Source organism: Sphaeramia orbicularis, chromosome 21 (assembly GCF_902148855.1).
Source record: "Sphaeramia orbicularis chromosome 21, fSphaOr1.1, whole genome shotgun sequence".
Classification (NCBI taxonomy): domain Eukaryota; kingdom Metazoa; phylum Chordata; class Actinopteri; order Kurtiformes; family Apogonidae; genus Sphaeramia; species Sphaeramia orbicularis.
In genome coordinates, this window is record NC_043977.1 from 27349294 (window position 1) to 27372750 (window position 23457).

The 23457-nt window shown below is 37.2% G+C and overlaps 2 protein-coding genes across 3 annotated transcripts in view; one reads left to right on the forward strand and one right to left on the reverse strand.

Annotated features, from left to right (window-relative positions):
• The first annotated feature begins 1234 nt into the window (after positions 1-1234).
• Positions 1235-7141, forward strand: mob4 (MOB family member 4, phocein). 2 transcript variants are annotated; one of them, XM_030125408.1, is made up of 9 exons: positions 1291-1333; positions 1910-1953; positions 2056-2118; positions 3276-3376; positions 3498-3540; positions 4069-4155; positions 4246-4325; positions 5152-5263; positions 5875-7141. In XM_030125408.1, the coding sequence occupies exons 2-9, from the start codon at positions 1945-1947 to the stop codon at positions 6007-6009; spliced, it is 630 nt and encodes a 209-aa protein (XP_029981268.1). In that variant the 5' UTR covers positions 1291-1333; positions 1910-1944; the 3' UTR covers positions 6010-7141. The 2 variants fall into 2 exon arrangements, with proteins under 2 accessions (XP_029981267.1, XP_029981268.1); XM_030125407.1 differs by lacking the exon at positions 1910-1953 and having other exon boundaries at positions 1235-1333.
• Positions 7142-7433: 292 nt separating this feature from the next.
• rftn2 (raftlin family member 2) overlaps positions 7434-23457 on the reverse strand; it is a 41173-nt gene continuing 25149 nt past the window's right edge. The window contains exons 2-9 of the mRNA XM_030125406.1: positions 23004-23184; positions 18539-18647; positions 17298-17472; positions 16524-16742; positions 14429-14535; positions 12320-12423; positions 12155-12236; positions 7434-9164 (exon numbers count right to left, since the gene is read on the reverse strand). Coding sequence (XP_029981266.1) covers positions 8961-9164; positions 12155-12236; positions 12320-12423; positions 14429-14535; positions 16524-16742; positions 17298-17472; positions 18539-18647; positions 23004-23184 — 1181 coding nt within the window. The 3' untranslated portion in view covers positions 7434-8960. The remainder of the gene's footprint in view (positions 9165-12154; positions 12237-12319; positions 12424-14428; positions 14536-16523; positions 16743-17297; positions 17473-18538; positions 18648-23003; positions 23185-23457) is intronic.

Sequence of the window (23457 nt, forward strand, 5' to 3'; positions counted from 1 at the left end):
TGGCATAGAAATGTAAATACCACACTATAAAGAGAATGTTAAAATGAAAGTCCTGCATTGTGAATTCAAAGTATTATAATCAAAATATGCTTCAGTTACCATAATTTAAAGTGCAGAATGACGTATCTGTAATTGATAGTCAGATTTTTATATTTAAATAAATCTTGAAGGTAACGCTACTAAAGTTGGTCATAAGTTGAAGTGAATTATGTACATGTGTAACGTGTGGTACTTGAATTTAGCCAAGCCTGAATCATGCCACTGACCTTTGACCAACTTGATTTGGTGGTCAAACTGTCTTTTGACTTTTTTAAATAGATAAGAAAAATTATACAGGCTTTACATGAAATATATCGCATTCATTATGGAGGTCACTGCAGCACAGTGGAACAAGAAAACTAACCACTGAAAATAACCGTAAGAAGTAAGGTCAAAAAAGTCCAAAGCCTTTATTGTCAGGTCATTGTAAGCGTTATCCACTATGCTTTTCTGAAGGCAGTAATTTCTGTGAGAGACACTTTTGTTTTAAATACCAGTCCTAAACTGGGGGATATGCATAAAAGTAGTTGTTGAACTCATGTGAAATAGTTAACAGTAATTCCCTTAGTTAACAGTAATTCCCTTAGTTAGTAATTCCCTCCAGTACAGAGTTGATGAATCTTATCTGGCAGTGTAGACTGAAGTTACATTATGTTATATACCACTACTATTACTACTACTACTACTACTATTAATAATAATAATAATAATAATAATAACTATCCTATTAATACTGAGTGAGTCACATGTTGATTTAAACATCAGATCTGTGTCTTTTTTTAAAATGCAGTGCGAACATGGCCTACATCTGGGGTTTGTTGAGTTGAGTAGTTTAATGTACAAGAAGGATAAAAGGTTTGTATCAACCAGCTGATATCACGAATTTGGCACAAATAAAATAGAAGGAAAAAAAAACTACACACACCATCTATCTATCTATCTATCTATCTATCTATCTATCTATCTATCTATCTATCTATCTATCTATCTATCTATCTATCTATATATACAATTAATATGTATATTTTTTTTAAATGATAGTCATAAGTTGAAAAAATACAAACTAGTGGAGTAAAAAGTAAATTGTTGAAAACCAGTCTAGTGTCTAAAATGTGAAGCTGCACTGTAACTTTATGTTTTCAATAACATTTGAGTGTGCCGCTCCTCGTTGAGCTCACATCCGATTCTGCTGCTACAACACAGCGCCTGACGAACATCCGGGTATTCTGTCGAGATGGTCATGGCGGAGGGTACTGCAGTTCTCAGGAGGAATCGGCCTGGAACCAAGGCAAAGGTACTTTTTTCCATGACTAAAGCGTTTGTAAATGACTGTTAGTACCGCCTTACGACTACAGGATTGCGTCTCATCGGAGTCATGTATTTTTATTTCAAGTCTGTTACCGTTAGCTTGGTCGCAGACCACAAATAGGAAGGGCCTGACCTGGAAATAGCCAACTAGCTAACGTTAGCTGTTTCTCCGTCTAGTTCCTGGAGTAACGCTAACTTAAACCACTCTGGGCGTTGCTTCAGAGCCAAATGATCACTGAGACCCATTCTTGTGCAGAAACCTACATAGCTTGTGTGTTTAGTAACATCCACACACGATTATAGGGCACACATTAACAGGCAACTTAGCGTATGTTGTTAAAATATTTTCTAGCTGTTGACTTGCAGGAAGCAGTCGTATTCTGTCATATGTTAACTGGTTAGGCTAGCTAGCAAGTATGTAGCGGTGTGTGGTGTAAAAAAAAAAACGTCGGACTGTTCTTTGACAGTAAGATATTCTCTTAGACATTTTTTAATCGCGTTGTCGATTTTCAGATAGTAAACAAATAAACGTGATGCTTTTTTGGCATTCCACCTTTGTCAGTGCTATATTTTAAAGCGAGTGTTCTCTTGATCTTGATGTTTCAAGTTAGCAGAATGATAGCTAACGCTATGTAGCATTGGTTATGTTACAATGCCAGCTATGTCCGGTTTGAGTGTAGACTAAAATTGTCCTCCCCCTGTGTGTAGGATTTCTACAACTGGCCGGATGAATCATTTGAGGAGATGGACAGCACCCTGGCTGTTCAACAGGTGTGTTGACATGTTGTGTGTGGGCGTGTGAGTGGAGGTGTCAGTGTGTCACTCAGCACTCCCCTCATTTTTGACCCTTTTATAGACTGACAGAAGTGTTTTGGTGGTGCTTGGTGTGGACGTTGATGAGCGATGAAGCCGCCAGAAATCTTACTGTGAATGTAATTAGTTATTCCTGGAAATTAGTCAACATTCATGAATACTGAAAGAGGTGCTGTTGGTTGATCACGACTTATAAGAATGAACTGATTTGTACAATGAAAAAACCACACAAATGATAAAGGACGCAAATGTGTAGAACATGGCTTAATAAAGTACTTGGTGGTGGATACATTAATTATTACTACATCAACTAAGTGGATGGATGACGTTGCACATACATGTATATAACATTATATACTTAGGATACCAATATTTATGAATGCATCAGCATTGTATCCACATTATAAAACAGGTTTTAGTTATGGGTTTGTCTCTGAAGAACTGTAGTATAATACAAGTAACAGGTAGACAGCTAGTACCATGTAAGCTGTAAAACAGTTTGCAGCTATTTGCTGTCATGACAGGACACGGACATTTAGGACTTAGTGAGTGATGAAGTCAACAAAATGTTGTCATGAATCATGTTAACTGATCTGGTAGAAACATCATTTGATTTTCAGAGTGAATATAGATGATTATTATTATTTTCCTGCTTATTTTACATTGGATTGAGAATAGGTTTATGTGTAGTTTTGGACTTTACTATCACAATATTTAAGAAATTGCTCAAAATGTGAACACACAATTCAGATTTTCTGAATGATAGACATCCCTTCTGGCAGTACAGTATGTAGGCTATTATTTTTACTCCCTGGTGTGGCAAAGAAATCTCAGCAGAGGTTTTTTTTGTTTCTTCAGCTCAACAACATCCAAATATTGTAAGATGAGGGAAAACCCTACAGACCCTGTTTACTTTCTGAACACTGTAACTCCTGTTGGTTGTACAGATTTTGAACCTGATAGTAAATCTAATGCAGGGGTCGCATTCTTAGTTTTCCAGAAAACTTATGGCAGAATAATTCCTCTTAACATGCTTTTTGGATCATCAGAAAGAGAAGAGTTTTGTATCAGACTGGATATCTGTATTAATGTGTGTACATATGTGTCTGTTACAGTACATTCAGCAGAACATTCGGTCAGATTGTTCCAATATCGACAAAATCCTAGAACCTCCAGAAGGTCAAGATGAGGGTGTGTGGAAGTATGAGCACCTAAGGTATGTTTTAAACCATCTGACCAAAGTTATTTGGTTGTCTAAATATCATCCATGACTGGATGTCCTGGGACATTTATTGTTCTAGTTAATGTTGACTGTGCTCATGTTCCATTATTTGTAGGCAGTTTTGCTTGGAGCTTAATGGACTAGCAGTCAAACTGCAGGTAGGTTATATCTTCTCACCAGGCAAACAAGAATTCTATTTTCCAGGCATACATTCCTATCAAGGTAATTAATGTAACGATTTTGAAAATGCATAATTCAAGGCTTTAAAGGAATATACACTTTTATGCTGTATTGAAAGCAAACATATAAGGACCAAAATCATCAATTGGACACCAGCAGAATATAATCAGTCAGTGGTGGTAAAATGGAATGTTAATGCTTTGAAAGTTTTGGAGGGTTTTTTCTCCCCCAAAATGTCTGGGTTTCTTTCCAAACTGGTTATTGAGTACCAGTCTAATCTTTCACACATAGTGTAATACAAAAGCATACAGAATTAGGTACATAATTGGAAATGAATTCTTGATCACACAGGAGTTTGGAGATTAAGTCAAATTTAACAGATCAGTTAAAAAAAATCAGCAAGTCTCAGATTGTGCTCTTAATTGAATATTTTAAAATTAATGTTCATGTTGAGTTGTTGGCTGTTAAGTAAAATCTATATCAATACCTATCTTGTGCTCTTTCAGAGTGAGTGCCATCCAGACACCTGCACCCAGATGACAGCCACAGAGCAGTGGATCTTTTTATGTGCTGCCCACAAGACACCCAAAGAGGTGAGCCAAGAGTGACCTCCTTTTCAGTCTGTTCTTACGTGTGTGAAAAACTCATGATCTGTGTTAATTGTTTTTCTGCTGAATCTACAGTGCCCTGCCATTGATTATACCAGGCACACGCTGGACGGAGCTGCCTGCCTTCTTAATAGCAACAAATACTTCCCCAGCAGGTCAGTCATCTGTCATAAGTATCTGGTTGGTTTGGAACAAATAAGTTTGTTCATAATGACAATTGTTTCTACCTGTCTTAGTATGTACTGACACTAGGTAAATGTGAAATCGCTGAGCACATTTGACATTAAAAGTCCAGTTTGTTTGAATCAAATTACTGCTGCATAACATATGTCCTGCTTGAAGAGGTGGACTGAAGCACGGTACATGTCCGGTGTGATTGATGCACTATGGCAACTGCATATTCTGGAGCTATCTGCCATTACATTTAAATTATCTTTTAATTGCTGCTGCATTACATTTCTGATAACTCTACAAAGCATGGTCATGGGAAATTGACCACTGCCCAAAACAACTTCAAATAAACCACAGGGGCAATAGAATCTTAAACACCATGTTGTTCTGTCACTGTTCTTCACCGGGAAACATTGAATTGTGATAATATAAGCATATAAAAATACTTAAGTACATCACAAGGTAACCATGCCTTCTGTGAGTATGCCTTTACAGGAATGTGAAGAGGGACACAAGCATACATTCATTAAATTGAGATTAGGATTCACATCTCTGCTACAGCTGGCTAATAACTGTGAAGTGGGAGTCATTATCAGATTGTGAGTGTTTGGGAAGTTACAAAGTGTATTCCCTAATCACATTTGGAACACATGTAGAGAGTGGAGGGTGTTGTTAATTTTGTTTGTGCAAACTAACATCTTTATTTCCAGCTTCTGTTATTTTAAGTGCCTTTACAGACTATCATTGTGATGCTGTACTGTTGCAGCTTTACACTGAGTATATTATTTTCTCTGCTGATTTGTTTTATAGGGTGAGTATCAAGGAGTCATCAGTGGCCAAACTGGGCTCTGTGTGTCGTCGCATTTATAGGATATTCTCTCATGCCTACTTCCATCATCGCCAGATATTTGACAAGTATGAGGTGAGTTACCCTGTAACCAATTAGAAACCATGTTAAAAAATTCTTAAGGGTGTCTACTGTTCCTTTTAAAGGTTCTGAAGTTCATTTTTATAACTATTAAACCTTTAGTATTCATTAAACAACATTTTATTCATTTAAAAGTTTCTTTCTTTTTGTTAAAGTGAATTATGCATCGAACACCACATTTCTTGTGCTGCAGAGCCTTGAAACTTCCATTTAACTGAATATTTATTTTCTTTATACTTGCACGTGTGGGTAAAATGTAGACTAATATGTCTTGAATAAGAAAAAGATGATTTGCCCAACATTCAGTCTTAAATGTTTAAAATTTTTGAAAAGGTCTTCCAAAAACACTGAATGTTCTTTAAGGTATTAGTAGACACCCTGTTAATCTTGGTGTGCATTTCTTGTCCACTGTTGACTAGAATGTGTTAAATATGTAGTGTTGCTGCATGTCCCAACTTGATAATAAGAACAGCAGAATTTTTTTTTAGCTACTGATTGAATAATATCAGTAAAGATTCTCCACTAGAACATTGTTTTTTCCTTTAAGTAATGCAGAATGCTGAAGAATCAAGGTAAAAGATTTATAGTTTTAATGCTTTTGACAGAATGAAACGTTCCTGTGTCACCGGTTTACACGCTTCGTTATGAAGTACAATCTGATGTCCAAGGACAACCTGATCGTGCCCATTCTGGAGGAGGAAGTGCAGAACACCTCATCAGCTGGGGAGAGCGAGGCCTAAGATACAGCTGCTGCTGCTGCCACAAGGGAGACACATGTAAACACACACAATTTCCACGTTAACTGAGGGGACACATTCACTCTAATGGCATTGACACACCTGCATATACAGGACACACACATATACACACTACAGTGTATTAAGGCTCCTGTCTAGTAACACTGTCCATTAACTTCCTCCTCCCTAGTCACCTGTGTCTGTCTCAAAGGAAGTAAGGGTAGAGATTACCAGGAGCAGAGATCAGCCAAGCCTGCAGGACAAAATGACATGTATTCATTATTTACACATTCTCTGTCCATTCAGATTCACACTGTGTCTCTGAATACAGACCTGCTCTCACACTACTTCTTTTAGGGAACCTTCTTTAATCGTTGGAGCAGCTGGATTTGCAAAAACCTATGTAATCATGGTGACCTGTATTGTTGACAAAGGCACACACTGACAGCCTCTACCCCCCCTGTAAATATGCCCCTCCCTCTCTCTTAATTCACTATCATCTTTTCGGATGGTGCTTCACTTTTTTTGTGTCTGCTTCTGTTCTATATTTGCTTGTGTTGCCTATCATCCTGTTTGGGGGTGTCCTATGATATGGATCACTAAATTAGCCTGCTGACTTAATAATGCTATTAAAACACAATGTAGGTGTGGCTTGTGTGGTAGTGAACCAAGAAAAACCTAATCTCTAGCTTTGTACGTGTACTAGCAGTCAGATATTCTTTCTCTTTGGCCTCTGAAATGAGTGTTCAGAGTATTTAGGAAGGCTTGTTGGCTAACTCTGATCCTGCTTTGTGACAGCCCCCATTTTAATAATGTGTAAAATGTGCCCAGTTTCCCCTTTCCTGGATAGAATAGAAACCGTAACCACCACTCTATGGCGGAAACTGCGCTACTCTAAGCCAGTTTTACAGCTTTAGACAAACATTCAATGATTAAATACAAGAAAGGATGGAATATTGGCTACACTGAAGTACCGGAGCACAACCTCCCTTCTTTTACCCTCTCCCTCATTAAGTTATTTTGTGGGAGGAGTCTTGTCAATCCACCCCACTTTTTTTTTTTAAATGGACTAAAAGATTTTGTTACTGTTGACATTTTCATGATGTCTGTTAATAAAAAAGACCTATTATTCATATGGTTATGTGGCTGTTGTTTTAATATTAATTATTGTTGTGTTTTTCCAGTTTATGTGGATTAATTCAAACTTCTTATAGCATAAAATTTAAGTTAAATGAAGACCAACTTTCAACAGAACAGAAAAAACACCTTTCTTTGCTCTCTTTGCATATTATTATAATTCTGCATTCACACATGCATAATCAGTGTTTAGGTGTTTAAATGATCATAAAACATGATGCCAAGTTTGAGATTTTAATCACAGGTTCAGGGAAGAAAGATTAATAAAATTGTATTTCCCATGTCTTTAAAAATGTTTAAAAGATTGATGCAAGACATTTAATAGCAATTAGGGCCTTTTATAAGATGATACCCAGAGCCTTTGTGGGAATTATTAGTGAATACTGCAGGAAATACACAGGAAGGAAACACACACGTAACCTTAAGTGTTTTAATACAATTATAAAAAAAAAAAAAACACCAATGATAAGGGAGGTAAATGTACAACTCTCAAAAAGGGGGTATTAATACTGATGTAAAATAAACGATCAGGGGGATTCTATGGAGCTAAAAACATCCATTTAACATGTGTCTGGATCGTCTAAATGTACTTAAGCTGCATTTAATTCCCCATCTCGCATCAAACCAAACTTAAAACCCAGGTTTGCCAGGTAGAATACCAACATTTCCAATATATACAACAACATTATGTCCTCTGTTTAAAAACAAAAGCAAAACACTGTTTCCCCTCCTTAGCGTTACAAATACTGGGTTTAACGTCGGGTTTGTCTGAAGAACTTTCCTCTAATACAATGCAAGTGTCGGATAGATCACCAGTACCATGTATTAAGCTAGAAAACAAGCAGCTATATGCACTTATGACAGGAGAAAGACATTAACACCAACACCACTAAGATGAAATACCTTCCAGTGTGCACAGAAAACCATGACCAGTTCCAGAAAGATTACAAATGTCAGGCCAAACATTGGCAGGGTGAGGGGCTGCTGTCCTTGGGATGAATTTGGTTTCATATAATCAAAATAAATCAATGGATGTTAAATGTAACCTCTGCTATTGCTCTTAAAAGATACTTAAATCACTTTGCTGACTTTCATCATAACCATAAATCCACCTTTTGTTCATCGTCACTCAGGCTAGATGAGTTCAAATGTAGCAGAGCCTGCTTTTGTCACTACAGTACCAAAGTACACAGGAAATGGTGGCAGTCTCACTAATAAATATTCCCATCCTGCCTCAGTTTACAGGCAAAGAGAGGAGCTGTGTCGGGCCTGTGTCACCTTGAAGGTAAACACAAGAAGAAGGTGTAGCAACAAGTTGTCTGTGGGGAGTTTTTCCACTGATAAACAATGTATTAATCAGTGAACGAACACATCAAAATTTAAACCAGGTTAAAAACAGAAGCACAGTCCATTTCCCCTTGTTTATCACCAGTGTTGCTTCCAAAATGTGCAGAAATCTGTGCAAGCGACTGCACTTTATAGTACTGTAACATCTTCCCATGAGCACCTGAACTGATCCGAGGTTGGAAATAATCATCTAAGAATTGATTTAAATATGTGTTAAGGTTTTTTTTTTTTTTGCACTAAACAAACGTGTAGAAAAGTTTGGACACATCCACTTCTTAATACCTCATCTTCATTATGGCTTCATTAAAACATGAAAAAAGTGCAGAGTTCCTCTACATCAAAGTCTCTGTTAAAGGGAGGGGTCAGAAACATGATGGCGAATGAACAGCAGGAAAAGGTGCACCGCCCCGAGTCCACATCCTTTTCCCTCCAGTCCTGTAAAATCCTGAACACCGGTCCGGGAACAAAGCTCACATACAGGTGACCTCGGCTTTGCCCTCCTCCTGCTCGAAGCCGCCCTCCTCCAGGTGGGAGAGGGCGCTGGGGTACCCCCCTCCAAACACAGGGAAGCCTCCGATGCCTCCGGCTGTGGGAGAGAGCTCCTCTGGGGGGACGGGGCTGGTTACTGCACGGCTTACGGAGTGGCTGGACACGTCACTGTGCACCGACATGGACTGGGGACAAGGGGAGGGGGTGGGGGTGGAGAGAAGGGGATGAGATGTTAGTCATCTGGGACTGTATTCATAAAGATATAAAAAGGAGGAAATTATTATTATAGCCGTAAAGAGAGATGAAGAATTTGTAGGAGGCATATGGTGAAGAGGCAAAAATGGTGGAAAGACAAGAGTCAAGTACAAATACTCTGTGCAGGGATAATGTTTATGGCTTTTATTGACCAGCAAGGACTTCCTGTTAATATAAAATAGAATAAATACTCAAATTACTTTCATGGTGATGAAATAGAACCACGAGTGCTTGAGCAGGACATATAGTAGTGGAAAAAAGGTTTCAGACACCCTTAAAATTTTACACAAAATTTCGACTTTTTTCAAAATCTTACACAATAAACATAACAGCTGAAAGTCATTTTACACTACAAATGGTGTTGGGAAATAGTGAACTACATGTCATTAACATAGTAGCTTAACTGCATTTTGTTGGTTTTGTGTCACTCCTGAAAGTAAAAATGATGCTTTTATGAAATATTTGTGGACAAATGCACATGATTTTTTTTGTTTATTACAAGAAAAAATACCAAAACTAAATTCTTGACAGTTTCATTATGCCATACTCTGGATGCTTCATTATTTTGTGGAAACATCTAGTTTTGACCTCGACGGAACAGAGCATGTGCGGAATAGAATATATAGGTTTCTAGAATAGCACAATACTTGGCAGAGTTCAATGACTTAACAGTGATTCTCAATGCAATTTATTACAAATGCATGGGGGGGTCCAAAAACATTTTTTCCCACCACTGTGTGCTATGACTCCTTGCAAGATTTTTTTTTTAAGCTAAGATAAGAGCTCTATTTGTGAATACACACCCCCTGGCAATAAATATCACACTAATTTAACAGTAATATTATATCTTATGCTATTTTTTGTTAAAGAGTGTCAGAAACAGCTATTGCTACAAGTGTAGTTTTTACTTTGTTCACCAGGGTGCACTACAGACACATAAAAGCATTTCCCAGACACTACACAGATTTATAGTGAGGACGCATTGACCCAGCTGTTCCTCCATCTACAGTCCATTATCGTCTATAAACAGTGTTGGGAAACAGTGAACTACGTGTCATTAATCTAGTAACTCAACTGCATTTTGTTGGTTCTGTGTCACTCCTGAAAGTAAAAATTAAAGCTTTTTGGCCACAAAAAATGAAACAAGGGAAATTATCAGGGGGTTGGAATGTCCTTCAGTATGTCAAAACACTTATGACTGGTTAACTAAGTAGTTTTAGTTTATGATTTCTCCATATCTGCCCCTCCAAAGTTTCAGGGGTCATCAGTATCAGAGTACAATACACAAGAATAATATTCTGTGTAAAGTAGTTTTCTATGGTAGAGTTTATGACCACTGACCTCACCAAAAGACATATGAAATGTGGTGTCGTTAATGACATATCGATATAACAAGATAAAAATAATGTAAATATCATAAGATGAAAAGGATGCAACGAGTAAAAGATGTAATGGATGTGACAAGACAAAAATATAAAAGGCAAAAGCTATGTAAATTTATTTTAACAGCAGAAAGTCTGTCAGTTTTGTTTGTGGAATGAATGAATGAATTGTTTGTTTCATGTGTTGGTGTGTTACAACCTGTTAGAAGTGATTCTTGACATGTTCTGTCAGTGATTAATGTTGCAAAATGCATTTAATTCAATATTATTCTGACATGTCAGTAAAAAATTAGAGTTTATGGGACTTGATGAAATATATTTGCAAATTTGGATCCTGAGGAGACATAAAATTGATATTTTAGGTCTTGAGCTGAAGTAGTGAAGGAGGATGACTTCGCTGTGGGTCAATACCTTTTGGTTAAAAAACCCCCTGAATATTTATGTTTGTACACTTCAATAATTATTGAATATCTTATACTACAACAGGGTGCTTGCACAGGTCTTGAAAGTCATAAAAAGTATGGAATTTTGAAATGCTGTTTTCCAGACCTTGAAAAGTCTGGAATTTTGCGTGAAAGTCCTAATAAAGTATGGAATTAGATTTCTCTCATATGTCAAATTCAGAGTATGCTAGAAGAAGAAGAAGCAGAAGAAGCAGAAGAAGAAGAAGAAGAAGAAGAAGAAGAAGAAGAAGAAGAAGAAGAAGAAGAAGAAGAAGAAGAAGAAGAAGAAGAAGAAGAAGAAGAAGAAGAAGAAGAAGAAGAAGAAGAAGAAGAAGAAGAAGGAAGAAAGAAAGAAAGAAAGAAAGAAAGAAAGAAAGAAAGAAAGAAAGAAAGAAAGAAAGAAAAAGAAGAAAAACTAGGAACAGTGGGGTCGCCATATCAGGTGCCCAGGGAGCAAATAGGGGGTTAAGTGCCTTGCTCAAGGGCACATTAGCCAACAACTCTATGCCAGTCCAGGGAATCGAACTGGCAACCCATTGGTCACAAGCTGAGTCTCCAGCCATCTATGCCATGTATTTCTAATCTTGTAAGATAAGAAATATATGAGGAAAGCATATAAAAAACTTGATATCATTTCGCTAACCGGTCGGTATTGGAATGATTCTAATGGAACTTGTTTGTTTGATATCCATGCACTTTTGTGGTTTTCATATATTTTGAAAACGTTTCTGTCAGTAAAACAAAATTTACTGCAAATTATGCATCCATTCATTACTACACACTACTACTACTACTACTACTACTACTACTACTACTACTACTACAAACAACCGGTGAAATCTCAACCAAAAAAGTACGCACACAGGTATAAAAGTACATAAACTCAAGATTTTGGGGAAGAAAATAGCAATTTTGGAAATGTCTGGAATTTCTATTTGGATAAAGAGCAAGCACCCTGTGTAATAAAGTGATTTGAAGCACTCTAGTTCCAATAACAAAATGTAAGTGATGATGATAACTATGTAAGTTCATGTTAGGTGTAAAATAAGAGCCTCCTCTCCTGTCTCACTGTCACCCAGCTGTGTTCTTCCTCACCTGGTTCCTTTGTTGTGCTGCTGTCTGACATCTCACAGGCCTCTGCAGAAACACTACCTGCTTTGTGGCCAAGTTCCCGTCACTACACACAAACAAACACAGAGGGATGATGAGCTTATTAGAAAAACTGTCATCAGTCCAAGTCATTTTGATGAACGTACATACCTGTCATGTCGGATGATCGGCGTGGGGAGCACACATGTCAGCAGCCATCCGAACTCAGCCAGAGTGTGAAGGAGGGGCCCGTAGTCGGTTTTCACGTTTGAGCCCTGGGTATGGAGTCATATATAGACAAAAGGCATCAGATGAGAAAAGTTTACCGTTATAAGAACATAAGTGTTATATACTCCGATGAGTCTTACAATAAATTTGATTTGTGATATTAAAAGGGGTCATATTTTGCTAAACCCACTTTTATTATTTTTTGGTACATTTATTTGTGTATTTGGACCCTAATAGTTCATAAAGTTTGAATTTGAACCCTCCAGGTGCTGCAAAGCTATCTTTATATTAATTTAGGCAAAAATCGAGTGGATTTCCACAACTTGTTTAAATTTTTGCTTAATTTGTTGCGTCTATAACTAGTTACGTCACAACATTTGCACATATAAGGTCAAGACTTCGGACGAACATTTCTCCAAGTATGACATAATTGTTTATCAGTAGCAGTGGTTGTAGTCCATACTGAAAATATGTCCAAACTTCGAGCCGATTACCCAAAATATTCAGTTGTTGGTTGTATTAATGAACAAAAGTGGCTGAACAGGACAGAAAGCAGGGTCAACAACCTGGAGGGGGTGGGGGGTGAAGTGGCTCATTTGCATTTAAAGGGCCAGCGCTCAAAACGACCTTTCTTGTGTCATTATTCAAAAATGGGGTTGAAGATGGACCTGTGGAGTTGAATTAATGAAGAATTCAGACCAAAGCATAGCATTTACTGATTATGTAGACCACAGGGAAATGTTTTAAAATGCATAATTCCATTTAAAAAAGCAAAATATCACTCCTTTAATACTCTGTCTGAAAAAAGTCCCTACCTGGATTTAACAAAGCAAATCCATAAGAGCCTTCTGTCAGAGAATTACAGCAGTGATTAATATGTTTAAGCTGTGATAAATCCTTTAAATCTAAGTCATGTAGTGAGTAGCTTCTCATTTCTATAACTACCAGTTTGATAGAAAGTGTAAAGACTGGACTGTGTTTCAATGTGAAAAGGTCACATGGTCTGATGAGTCCAGATTGACCCTGTTCCAGAGTGATGGTCCATGAGGATGAGAAGAGAGGTGGATGAAGCGATTACCCATCATGCCTAGTGCCTAGAGTACAAGGCTGTGGGGGCAGTGTTATGATCTGGGGTTGCTTCAGTTTGTCAGGTTGTGTCCAAAAAATGATAAATGATAAAGGCTGTGACAATGCATAAGCTTATCACATTAACACCCATAGTTAATGTGTTCTATAACAGTGTTTTTCAACCTTGGGGTCGGGACCTCACATGGGGTTGACTGGAATTCAAATGGGGTCACCTGAAATTTCTAATAATTTATAAAAAAAACAAACAAATTAAACAAAAAAAGTACTTATAAAAAATATATGGTGAGTTGAGAGAGACAATCACAATCCATAAAAGACATGACAAACTGTGAAGTTGAAACTGAAGCACTGTGGTACTGTTTATCTTTCAAATGTTCATTGTGGTCGGTTTCAGATGCTGCAGCTCTTTCATAATTCATAGTTTGAGTTATTGTTTGTTCAGCATTAATTGTCAGCCTTGTAAATCCAAGCTGGACTGACTGTACATATCCTGACCAAGGAAAATAAAATTCTCACTTTGTGCAGTAATCTACACCTGGCTTTTCTGCCTCCATCCATAATAATATACATTATATAGACTAAATGTTATCTAAAATTAATGTTTATTTGCAACATAGTATAGAAAACTATTACATGATCAAAAACAAATTAATTTTAGCAAATAAAAAAGTCTAAGTTTTTGAATGTCTGGGGTCACCAGAAATTTGTGATGTTAAAATGGGGTCATGAGCCAAAAATGGTTGGGAACCACTGTTCTATAATCAAAGCTAAAGGCAGTCCAATGAAATATAAGACTAAGGGAGTTTATTTTGGCCAGAAAATGCAAAAGCGTGCACAAATCTTCCTTCTTCCTGCATTTGATCCCTTAAATTTTATTTGACTATATATTTAATTGCATTTCCTTGTTTTATTGTACTGACAAAGATTTACAAAAAAACATGAGAAATCGTTTATCTTCCTGACCTCAATGACCGTCCACTGCTCCACCACGATGGTGTCGTTGGCAGGAGGAGCGGTACTTCTCTCTTCATACACAAACAATCCCTCCAGCGATCTGGGAACCGGCTCACCTGGAAAACACACACCAAACTGTAACTGCACGCATTTAAAAAACAAAACAAAACCAAAAAAATCCTCAATGATATAATGTTATCATCAGTGCTATTATTCACAGGAAAGACTACACACTGAACCACAGTCACCTGATTTATAACAATGTCAGGAAATCGTTCTCAAAACTCAAAGCCTCTGATAGCTGCTAATGGCCTAGTTATTAGAAATGGGTTAAGCTCCATGAGGAGGAGGAGGAGGAGGAGGAGGAGGAAGAGGAGGGACGGTAGTGTGAAGGGTTCCTGTTACTGTGTATGTGTGTTTCTTTTAATTCAAGACCTCAGATGTTTACAGATGATGTGGATGTCTGTTTCTTCTCAGAGGAACAGGAAGTGAGGTTGCCAAGGTCAGGAAGACAAGTCCAAATATAGATGTGATAGATGAGAGGAGGGAGGGGCCACAGCCAAAACAGGACATGACTTGTGTGTATGTGTGTGCATGTGAATCAGTTTTTAGATGAGAAAATAGATGAGTTGAAAGGAAATTAATAACATCATTAACTCTTTCTCGAGTGAACTGCAGATAAAGATGTTTCAGATTAGTGCAAAAGACTTTCTGTGAAAATGTTTGTCTTATTTACCCAAAATATTATAAAGAAGCAGCATAACTTCGCTTTTTTGTACACTCACTATTTGACACAACATGAAACTCCACTAACTGAACATGTACAGTCACGGAAAAAATTATTAGACCATCAAAAGTCATCAAAAACAATGGTTATGCAATCAAGTACCAACTCCAGTGTGTATCATGTGACTAAAATAGACAGAAAAGAAAACATGGAATGCCTACAAGCATTGTATGTAAGCATGTTTTTGTCAGTACAATGCCATAGCTATTGATGTAAGAACTGAAATGATTTTGGTTATTATCAAGAAAACATGGAAAATGGCTAGATATCAGCTCTGAAATTAAACTTTTATGAGCTATTTTTGTTGTTATTATTATATTTGTCCAAACAAATATACCTTTAGTTGTACCAGGCATTAAAATGGACAAGAAATTGAAGAAAACAAGGGGTGGTCTAATAGTTTTTTCCGCAACTGTATTAGTGCACGATATATGCAGTGGTGGAGGAAGTATTCAGATCTTTTATGTGAGTAAAAGCACTGATAAAGTATGAAACTGCTCCACCTCAGATAAAACATCAGCAGTCATGATCTGATTTAAGCAAAAGTATTAATAAAGCAACAAAATGTTAAAGAATTGAAAATAAATGTCATCATTGTGCAGTAAAATGGCTACTGCTATTCATATTACTGTTGCAATAAAGCATACATATCATTTTACTGCTGTAGCTGTTTAAGGTTGAGCTCATATTAAGTACTTTATCTACAGCAAAGCATCATTTGCACATGGTCCTCAAACTTTGTATCATCATTGTCCGGTAAGAACAACATATCTGAAACAAGTTTTCATTACAGTGCAATTTTTTTTACAATGCATGCAGCCATCAAACAGGGTTTATTTCACTTAAGGAGAAAGAAAGGAACTCTTCATCCTGTAGTTTATCACAACCATTTGCAGATACATGTTTATCACCAGACAAAAAACTAAGTGTTAAAGATGTCAGAGAAAAGTAGTGGAACAAAAAGAACAATATTAGCCTTTGAAATGTGGTGGAGTAGAAGTATAAAGTTGCATAAAAAAGAAGTACCCAAGAAAAGTACTTGTTATTTGTTATTGTGTACAACCTAAGTAAAAGTATTTATTTATATTCCACCAGCAGATGAAGAGATGACAACCACTGCATCACCTTTCCATTAAAACTAAACTGACGACATGTCTCTTTATAGCATCACATTTAATTATCTTGTTTGTAGAACCCCAGTATTAAAAAGTGGTCTGTATTGTATAATCGCTGTTGATGAGCGTTTCCTGTTGAAGAAATATAGTGATACAAATGTAAGGTGTGGCTTCTCCACAGTCAACCTGACATCAGACCTACCTTTAGGCGTGTCCCAGTAGACGAATGAGTCCACCAATGACCAGCCTTTGCGGTAGTAGGCGGCGGTCAGCTCCAGCCAATCAGCTTCTAGGGCGCTGACCACCTGACCCTTCCTGGAAACACGCATGGAAAGCGCCCCCTGGTGGTACTGACAGGCCAGCGAGTCCAGAGGAGCACAACCTGGAGCCCAGGAATGGAAGAAGACCAGCAACCTCAAGTCTGAAGAGAGCGAAAGGAAATAAAAAAAAGAAAAAAGAAAATAAAGACCTGATTAGAACAACAACATTGGACTGTTAGCTGATGAGGCTTAGGGTGACGGTAAAGTTACTTTAAGGGTACCAGGACTGACATTAATTGTGCTTTGTGTATCACTTATAAGCACAAGAAGCACATATTCACAAAAAAAAAAAAAAAAAAAAAAAATCGCCGTAAATGCAAATCTCATTTTGAAGTACAGCCACCCAGCATTTTTTACTTAATTTTTTTTTATTCTGTTGAAGATCCACTGAATATGTGAAAATAGTCTATGAGGTGACATGTCTGACCTTTTGTCATTCACTATAGAAGATGTCTAAGTCTTATAACCTCCAGTATTTGGTTTGATTCTATTTATTCCTAATTAATATATTCAGTTGTCAGCTTGCAACAACATGAAAACAGCTTTAAAGCACCCTCTAAGATCACAGGTTTTAAGTATTTCTATATTTGGTGAAAATTACAACCCCCTTGTAGCAGCAAAAGCACCTACAGAAATGTAGAGTATCAGTATCTCACCGGGGCTGTAGGTGTTTTCCTCCAACTCTCGATCTCCAGGTGGGGTGCGAGGAGGGCTGCGTGGAGGGGAGCGGCAGCCCCTCTTTGGACTGTGCACCCGCCCATTGCTGATCCCGCTCACCTGCTGGAGGACGGAGCCGACGAATCGAACACCCCCTCGGGCACTGCTGTTCACCTGCCAGAGAGAAACCCCAGGACTGTGATCAGAATACATGACTACTCTCCAAACATTTTTAGGTCTAATTTGTCATTTTCTCAGAGCAAACTTCAGTAAATGTGTCACTATGTTTGTTTTTATGCTCACATTGGTGCACAGTTGGTTCCATTATCAATTTTCCTTTGACACAAGTCCCACGGTAAGATGAGAATATAGTCGAAAAGGATAAAGAATACTAAATAAATTATAATACCTCATTATTTCTTTTATCTAGACACTTTATTGTGGATTATTGATCATCTTTTTCCCAACTAAGGTTGACTGTGGGTTATCAAAGTTTATTAATGTGAAAAAAGAATTGTAAACACTGTAGATTAGTTTAAAAACATTTATTTTACTAATAAATCCATCATATGGTACAATGTTTGTGAACTGCAGGGTTTCAAGTAAAAGTACCTCAAGTTGTTTTCAAGGCACCGTACATTTAAGATTATTTTGTTGGTGATACTATGTAAAGAAAAAAGAATCTGAAAATAATCTTCATCCATTAAAACACAGTATTTGATGAGCTGTTAAATTTGTATTTGCATTTATTTATTTAGTTACAGGACAGTGTGTATTGGCATTAGTTGCAAAGAACAAGAATGCATGCACCAGATTTAGCAAAGAAGCTAATTTCCATGTGTTGTCCTGGACAAATGACTAACATAATAAAACATCACATAGATTACAAAGTACTAATACACTGGAAGGAAACTGTTAAATATGACAGATATAGGAAAGTTTGCTCTGGCTGACACGTTACAGCTAAATACATAAAAAGGGGCTTAGATTCTAAAAGTACAATAACATTTCCTAGAATAAGAATAAGATTTAAAAGAAGGAAAAAGGAGATAAGAAGAGAAAATAAATAAATAAATAAATAAATAAATAGGGTGATCGTACAATAGCAAACTAGACATGGAAAATTTCTCTTGGGATTATTTGGAGGGTCTTGACCCACGCGTTGGGTAACTCCACTTTGTGACAGAAGCATCTTTAATTATTGTCTTATTTGTTGTGTTTATCAGTTGCTGTTACTGACCCTGTCGATGAGCGCTCTGACCGTGTCACCTGTCAGAGAGTCACCAGGTAAAGGCCACTCCTCCACCTTCAGCGCTGGGACACTGTGACACATGGACGCTGTCTGCTTACTGAAAAAACACACAATGGAGGAAAAATATCTATTAGTCTATGAGCTCAGCAGTAATATGGCTTCACTGGAGGATTTTCAGCTGCTCTGATGGCACCGTGGGGAGGATCTGGGGTTAATGGCACCAAACCTAATGAACCTGTCCAGCTGGAGGGTTCATAGTTCACTTGTAATTGTTACTGAACTGCAGACACCAAACTATAAATCATTCATTAGCTCAGCGGGTGATGGCTACCAGCTACTGTCTAAGCAATTATAAAAGGGTAAACAACAATTTAGGTAATTTATAGGGACAGCAGTCGACACAAATCAAACTGCCTTTTTCTGCATGGATACAAGTTTTGCTACTACTGTATTTGGACAGTCACTGTATGATTATCACTTTTTTTTATTCAAATGTTTATTCAGAACAGTCTCATAAGATATTATACAGGACATCAATAATACAAAGTACATTGTTCTCTTTCATTTTCTTTTTTTTAGAAGAAAAAAAGGGTATCAATAATGCTCACTGAAAGGAAGACAAAAAAAGGTAATATAGGTAAATTAAATAAGTATGTAAAAAATGGATAATAATAATGATATTAACAAGCCTGTACACATAGCCAACCACACTTCTAGGAAATAAGACAAAAAATATGCATAAATATGTATATATATATGTATACACACAAAGTAGCATTCATAATCTTAATACAATAATTCAAAGAAAGAAAAAGAAAAAAAAAAGAGCCTAATAGTGCACGTGTACATTTAGTATTTGGATATTCAAGCAATAAAGGCAACCATGAACACAAGAGTAGCACAAAAAAAGAAAAATAAATAAAGAAAATAAAATAAAATTGAAACTTGAGGGAAGAGAGTTAGTACTATCTTCTATGTTCAGTCAAAGTCAGGTTTGCTATGATCATCACATTTTAACAACACAACAAATCCACTACGATTCTCTTACTTGTCTTATAAAATTAAAATGATTTTCCTAGTTACACTACCCCAACCTATCAAACCTCATACATGTGTCATACTTCAAGCCTATTGGCTGCAGTGAGACCCCTGTTGTCAGGTGGATTCAGAGCCAATAAGAATCTCTGTATTTGCCTAGACACAGAGGCAGATCTAAGTCAAAACACAGTCTAAAGAAGCCGACCCCCCCTCAAGTCCCACCAGTTTGACCTCCTACCAGGGCTCTGTATTAAATATGCAACTGACTTCATGCATCATTCATATATTTACTAGACAGTAAGGTAGTAAATGCATGAGCACAGTGACAAGGCATGTGTGGGAGAGGGAGGGAAGTCACACAGCATCATTTTACTTTTTAAGGGGATAGTTCGGATGTTTTTAAAGTGGATTTCTATGAAGTACATAGCAATTCTCAATGTATCTTTTGTTATTATAATAAATGGGGGGTGGTACAACCCTAATTTGGAGAAACAGACAGGAGTAAAGTTAGGTAATATACAGGGTGGGGAAGCAAAATTTACAATATTTTGAGGCAGGGATTGAAAGACAGTGTATGACCAATTAGTTTATTGAAAGTCACGAGAATTTATTTGCCACAAGAAAATTTACATAATAGAAAATGTTTTTATTCTATGTGTCCTCCTTCTGTCTCAATAACTGCCTTCACACGCTTCCTGAAACTTGCGCAAGTGTTCCTCAAATATTCGAGTGACAACTTCTCCCATTCTTCTTTAATAGTATCTTCCAGACTTTCTCGTAATAGTTTTGCTCATAGTCATTCTCTTCTTTACATTATAAACAGTCTTTATGGACACTCCAACTATTTTTGAAATCTCCTTTGGTGTGACGAGTGCATTCAACAAATCACACACTCTTTGACGTTTGCTTTCCTGATTACTCATATGGGCAAAAGTTTCTGAAAAGGTATGGATAATAGTGTTAGGTATGATTATGACATCAATATATGTTTGGTTTCAAAACAATTGACGTAGTGCCTGCTGAGAAAAAACAACTAAATGTTCATTGTAAATTTTGCTTCCCAACCCTGTACTGTACTGTGGACAGAGGAAGCTGCAAAATTTATTATAGCCCCATGAGAAAAATCAGTTTAAAGCCCTATTTGCATAGAAGTGGTGTTACTCAGAGACCTGATTTGATTTAGAATGACCTCCACCACATTATTCCCCAGATATGTTAGCATACACTCACTGGTTGCTTTATTACTTACATTAGTTCAACTGCACGTCAATGCAAATATTTAATATAGCAATCACATGACAGCTACTCAGTGTGTTTATGCATGTAGATATGGTGAAGACAACCTGCTGGAGATCAAACTAAACATCAGAATGAGGCAGAAAGGTGATTTAAGTGACTTGCAGTGAAGGATAGTTGTTGGTGTCATACAGGCTGGTCTGAGTATTTCAGAATATGCTAATGCATTTGGGATCTTCAAAAGTAACCATTTCTGTGGTTTACAGAGAATGGCCTGTAAAAGAGAAAATATCCAGTGAGAAGCACTTCTCTGGGTCAAAATGCCTGGTTGATGCCAGAGGTCAGAGGAGAACGGCCAAACTGGAACAGCATCTCTGAACACACACTGAGCCTTGAACCAGCATAGGCTACAGCAGAAGCGTATAATCACTGGCCACTTTATTAGGCACACCCAGAACTACAGTCACAGAAAAAAATATTTGACCACCCTTGTTTTCTTCAATTTCTTGTTCATTTTAATGCCTGGTACCACTACAGGTACATTTGTTTGGACAAATATAATGATAACAACAAAAAACAGCTCATAAGAGTTTAGTTTAAAAGCCGATATTTAGCCATTTTCCATGTTTTCTTGATAATAACCAAAATCACTTAAGTTTTTACATCAATTATTATGGCATTGTACTGACAAAAACTGTGCTTTTAGGCATTCCATGTTTTCTTTTCTGTCTATTTTAGTCACATGATACACACAGGAGTTAGTACTTGATTGCATAAACATTGTTTTTGATGACTTTTGAAGGTCTAATAATTTTTTCCCACGACTGTAGGTGTGGCCAGTGAGTGTATATATGACAGTAATGTACAGTAGAACATCTTTTCCCTATGCTGCTGTGCATGTCATCCAACAATCTTTCACAATTTATGCTTTTAGAAGGATAATATTTCTATTTTGAGCTTGCCCTTTCTGAGACTGGGCCTTCATGCTGTCTAGATACACAAGTCCTTCTGAATCTGTCTCCAAAATGCTGTCAAAACTTTCATATATAAGTACCAAAAAAGAATGACGGAGAATAAAGATGCAGACCAAACAGGGCAAATTTCACGACTTCTCTGTTTTGCTGGTACATTGTAGGTAATTTCATCATCATAACCTTTATTTAAACTGAGATATATTGAGGATGCAACCTCATTTACAATAAAGCTGAGATAGAACAAGACATTTGAAACATCCAATGGACATATCAGAAATACCGAAAAGTAAAAGTGACAAAGACGAATTAAACACAGAGAAGTCTACTTACAGGGGTTGGACAAAATAATGGAAACACCTTCACCTCAAGATGATAATGCCCCAATCCATACAGCTAGAATTGTTAAAGAATGGCATGAGGAACATTCTAATGAAGTTGAGCATCTCGTATGGCCGGCACAGTCCCCAGACCTCAACATTATTGAGCATTTATGGTCAGTTTTAGAGATTCAAGTAAGACGTCGATTTCCACCGCCATCGTCTCTAAAAGAGTTGGAGGGTATTCTAACTGAAGAATGGCTTAAAATTCCTTTGGAAACAATTCACAAGTTGTATGAATCAATACCTCGGATAATTGAGGCTGTAATTGCCGCAAAAGGCGGACCTACACCATATTAAATTATGTTTTGTTGATGTTTTAAGGTGTTTCCATTATTTTGTCCAACCCCTGTAAAAACAGGAGCAGCTGGGGGTAAAATAAGATGGAATTATGGATTTAAAACACAAAATATTTGAAACATACAATGCCATATTAGAAGTGCCAAAAAGTAAAAGTGATAAAGATGAACTAAAAACAAAGGCTTCTACTTAAAAACAGGAGCAGCTGAAGGTAAAATAAGAAGTGATTAAGGATTTAAATTGTCCTAATAATAAAAGTGTGGTAAGTTTCAGATGGTTTTGGAGAGTGTGCAGTGGAATTTTACTTTACAAATGATGGCCTGATCATGTTACTTGTCTGTTACCAAAAATAACCAAAATTATCATTTTGTCAAAGGAAACCGTTGGTTTTAAAAAGAGAAAAGATGTCTATGGTGTGATTTTTACTGCAGCCATCCACCACTAATGTAGAAAACACACTGGCTATGAGTATTCATCTAATGTGACCTGACTTCAAGAAAATCCACTAGAGGATTAGGATTCTTGTACCTGGGTCTGGGACGGGCCAGGATGGCGCGGTAGAGCAGGCTGAAGGGCAGCGAGCGGGTTCGGCCCACAGAGAGGATGATGGGATGCAGGGCGGCCAGGACGTAGCCTTGTGTGTAGTAGGGCTGCAGGGCCTGGGGCAGCTCGGAAAGTGACGCCAAATACTGGACTGTAGGACGACTCCCTGCATGGATGGAGAAATAATAGAGAGAAATGACAGAAGAAAGAGGGTTAAATGAAAAGTCAGTAAAATACACACGACTGTAGTGTGTTTATCAGGGTTAAGACTAAATGATGGTGCTTGGTACTGGCAGAACTAGCCTCCACTAAGGGCAGATGGATAATATTTACCATCTCAAATGTCCATACCACCTTCGACAGAGAATAATAAAAAATACATAAAAATACAAATAAACACCTACAACTTCCTAGTTATTTTTCTTTTCTATTTATGGTT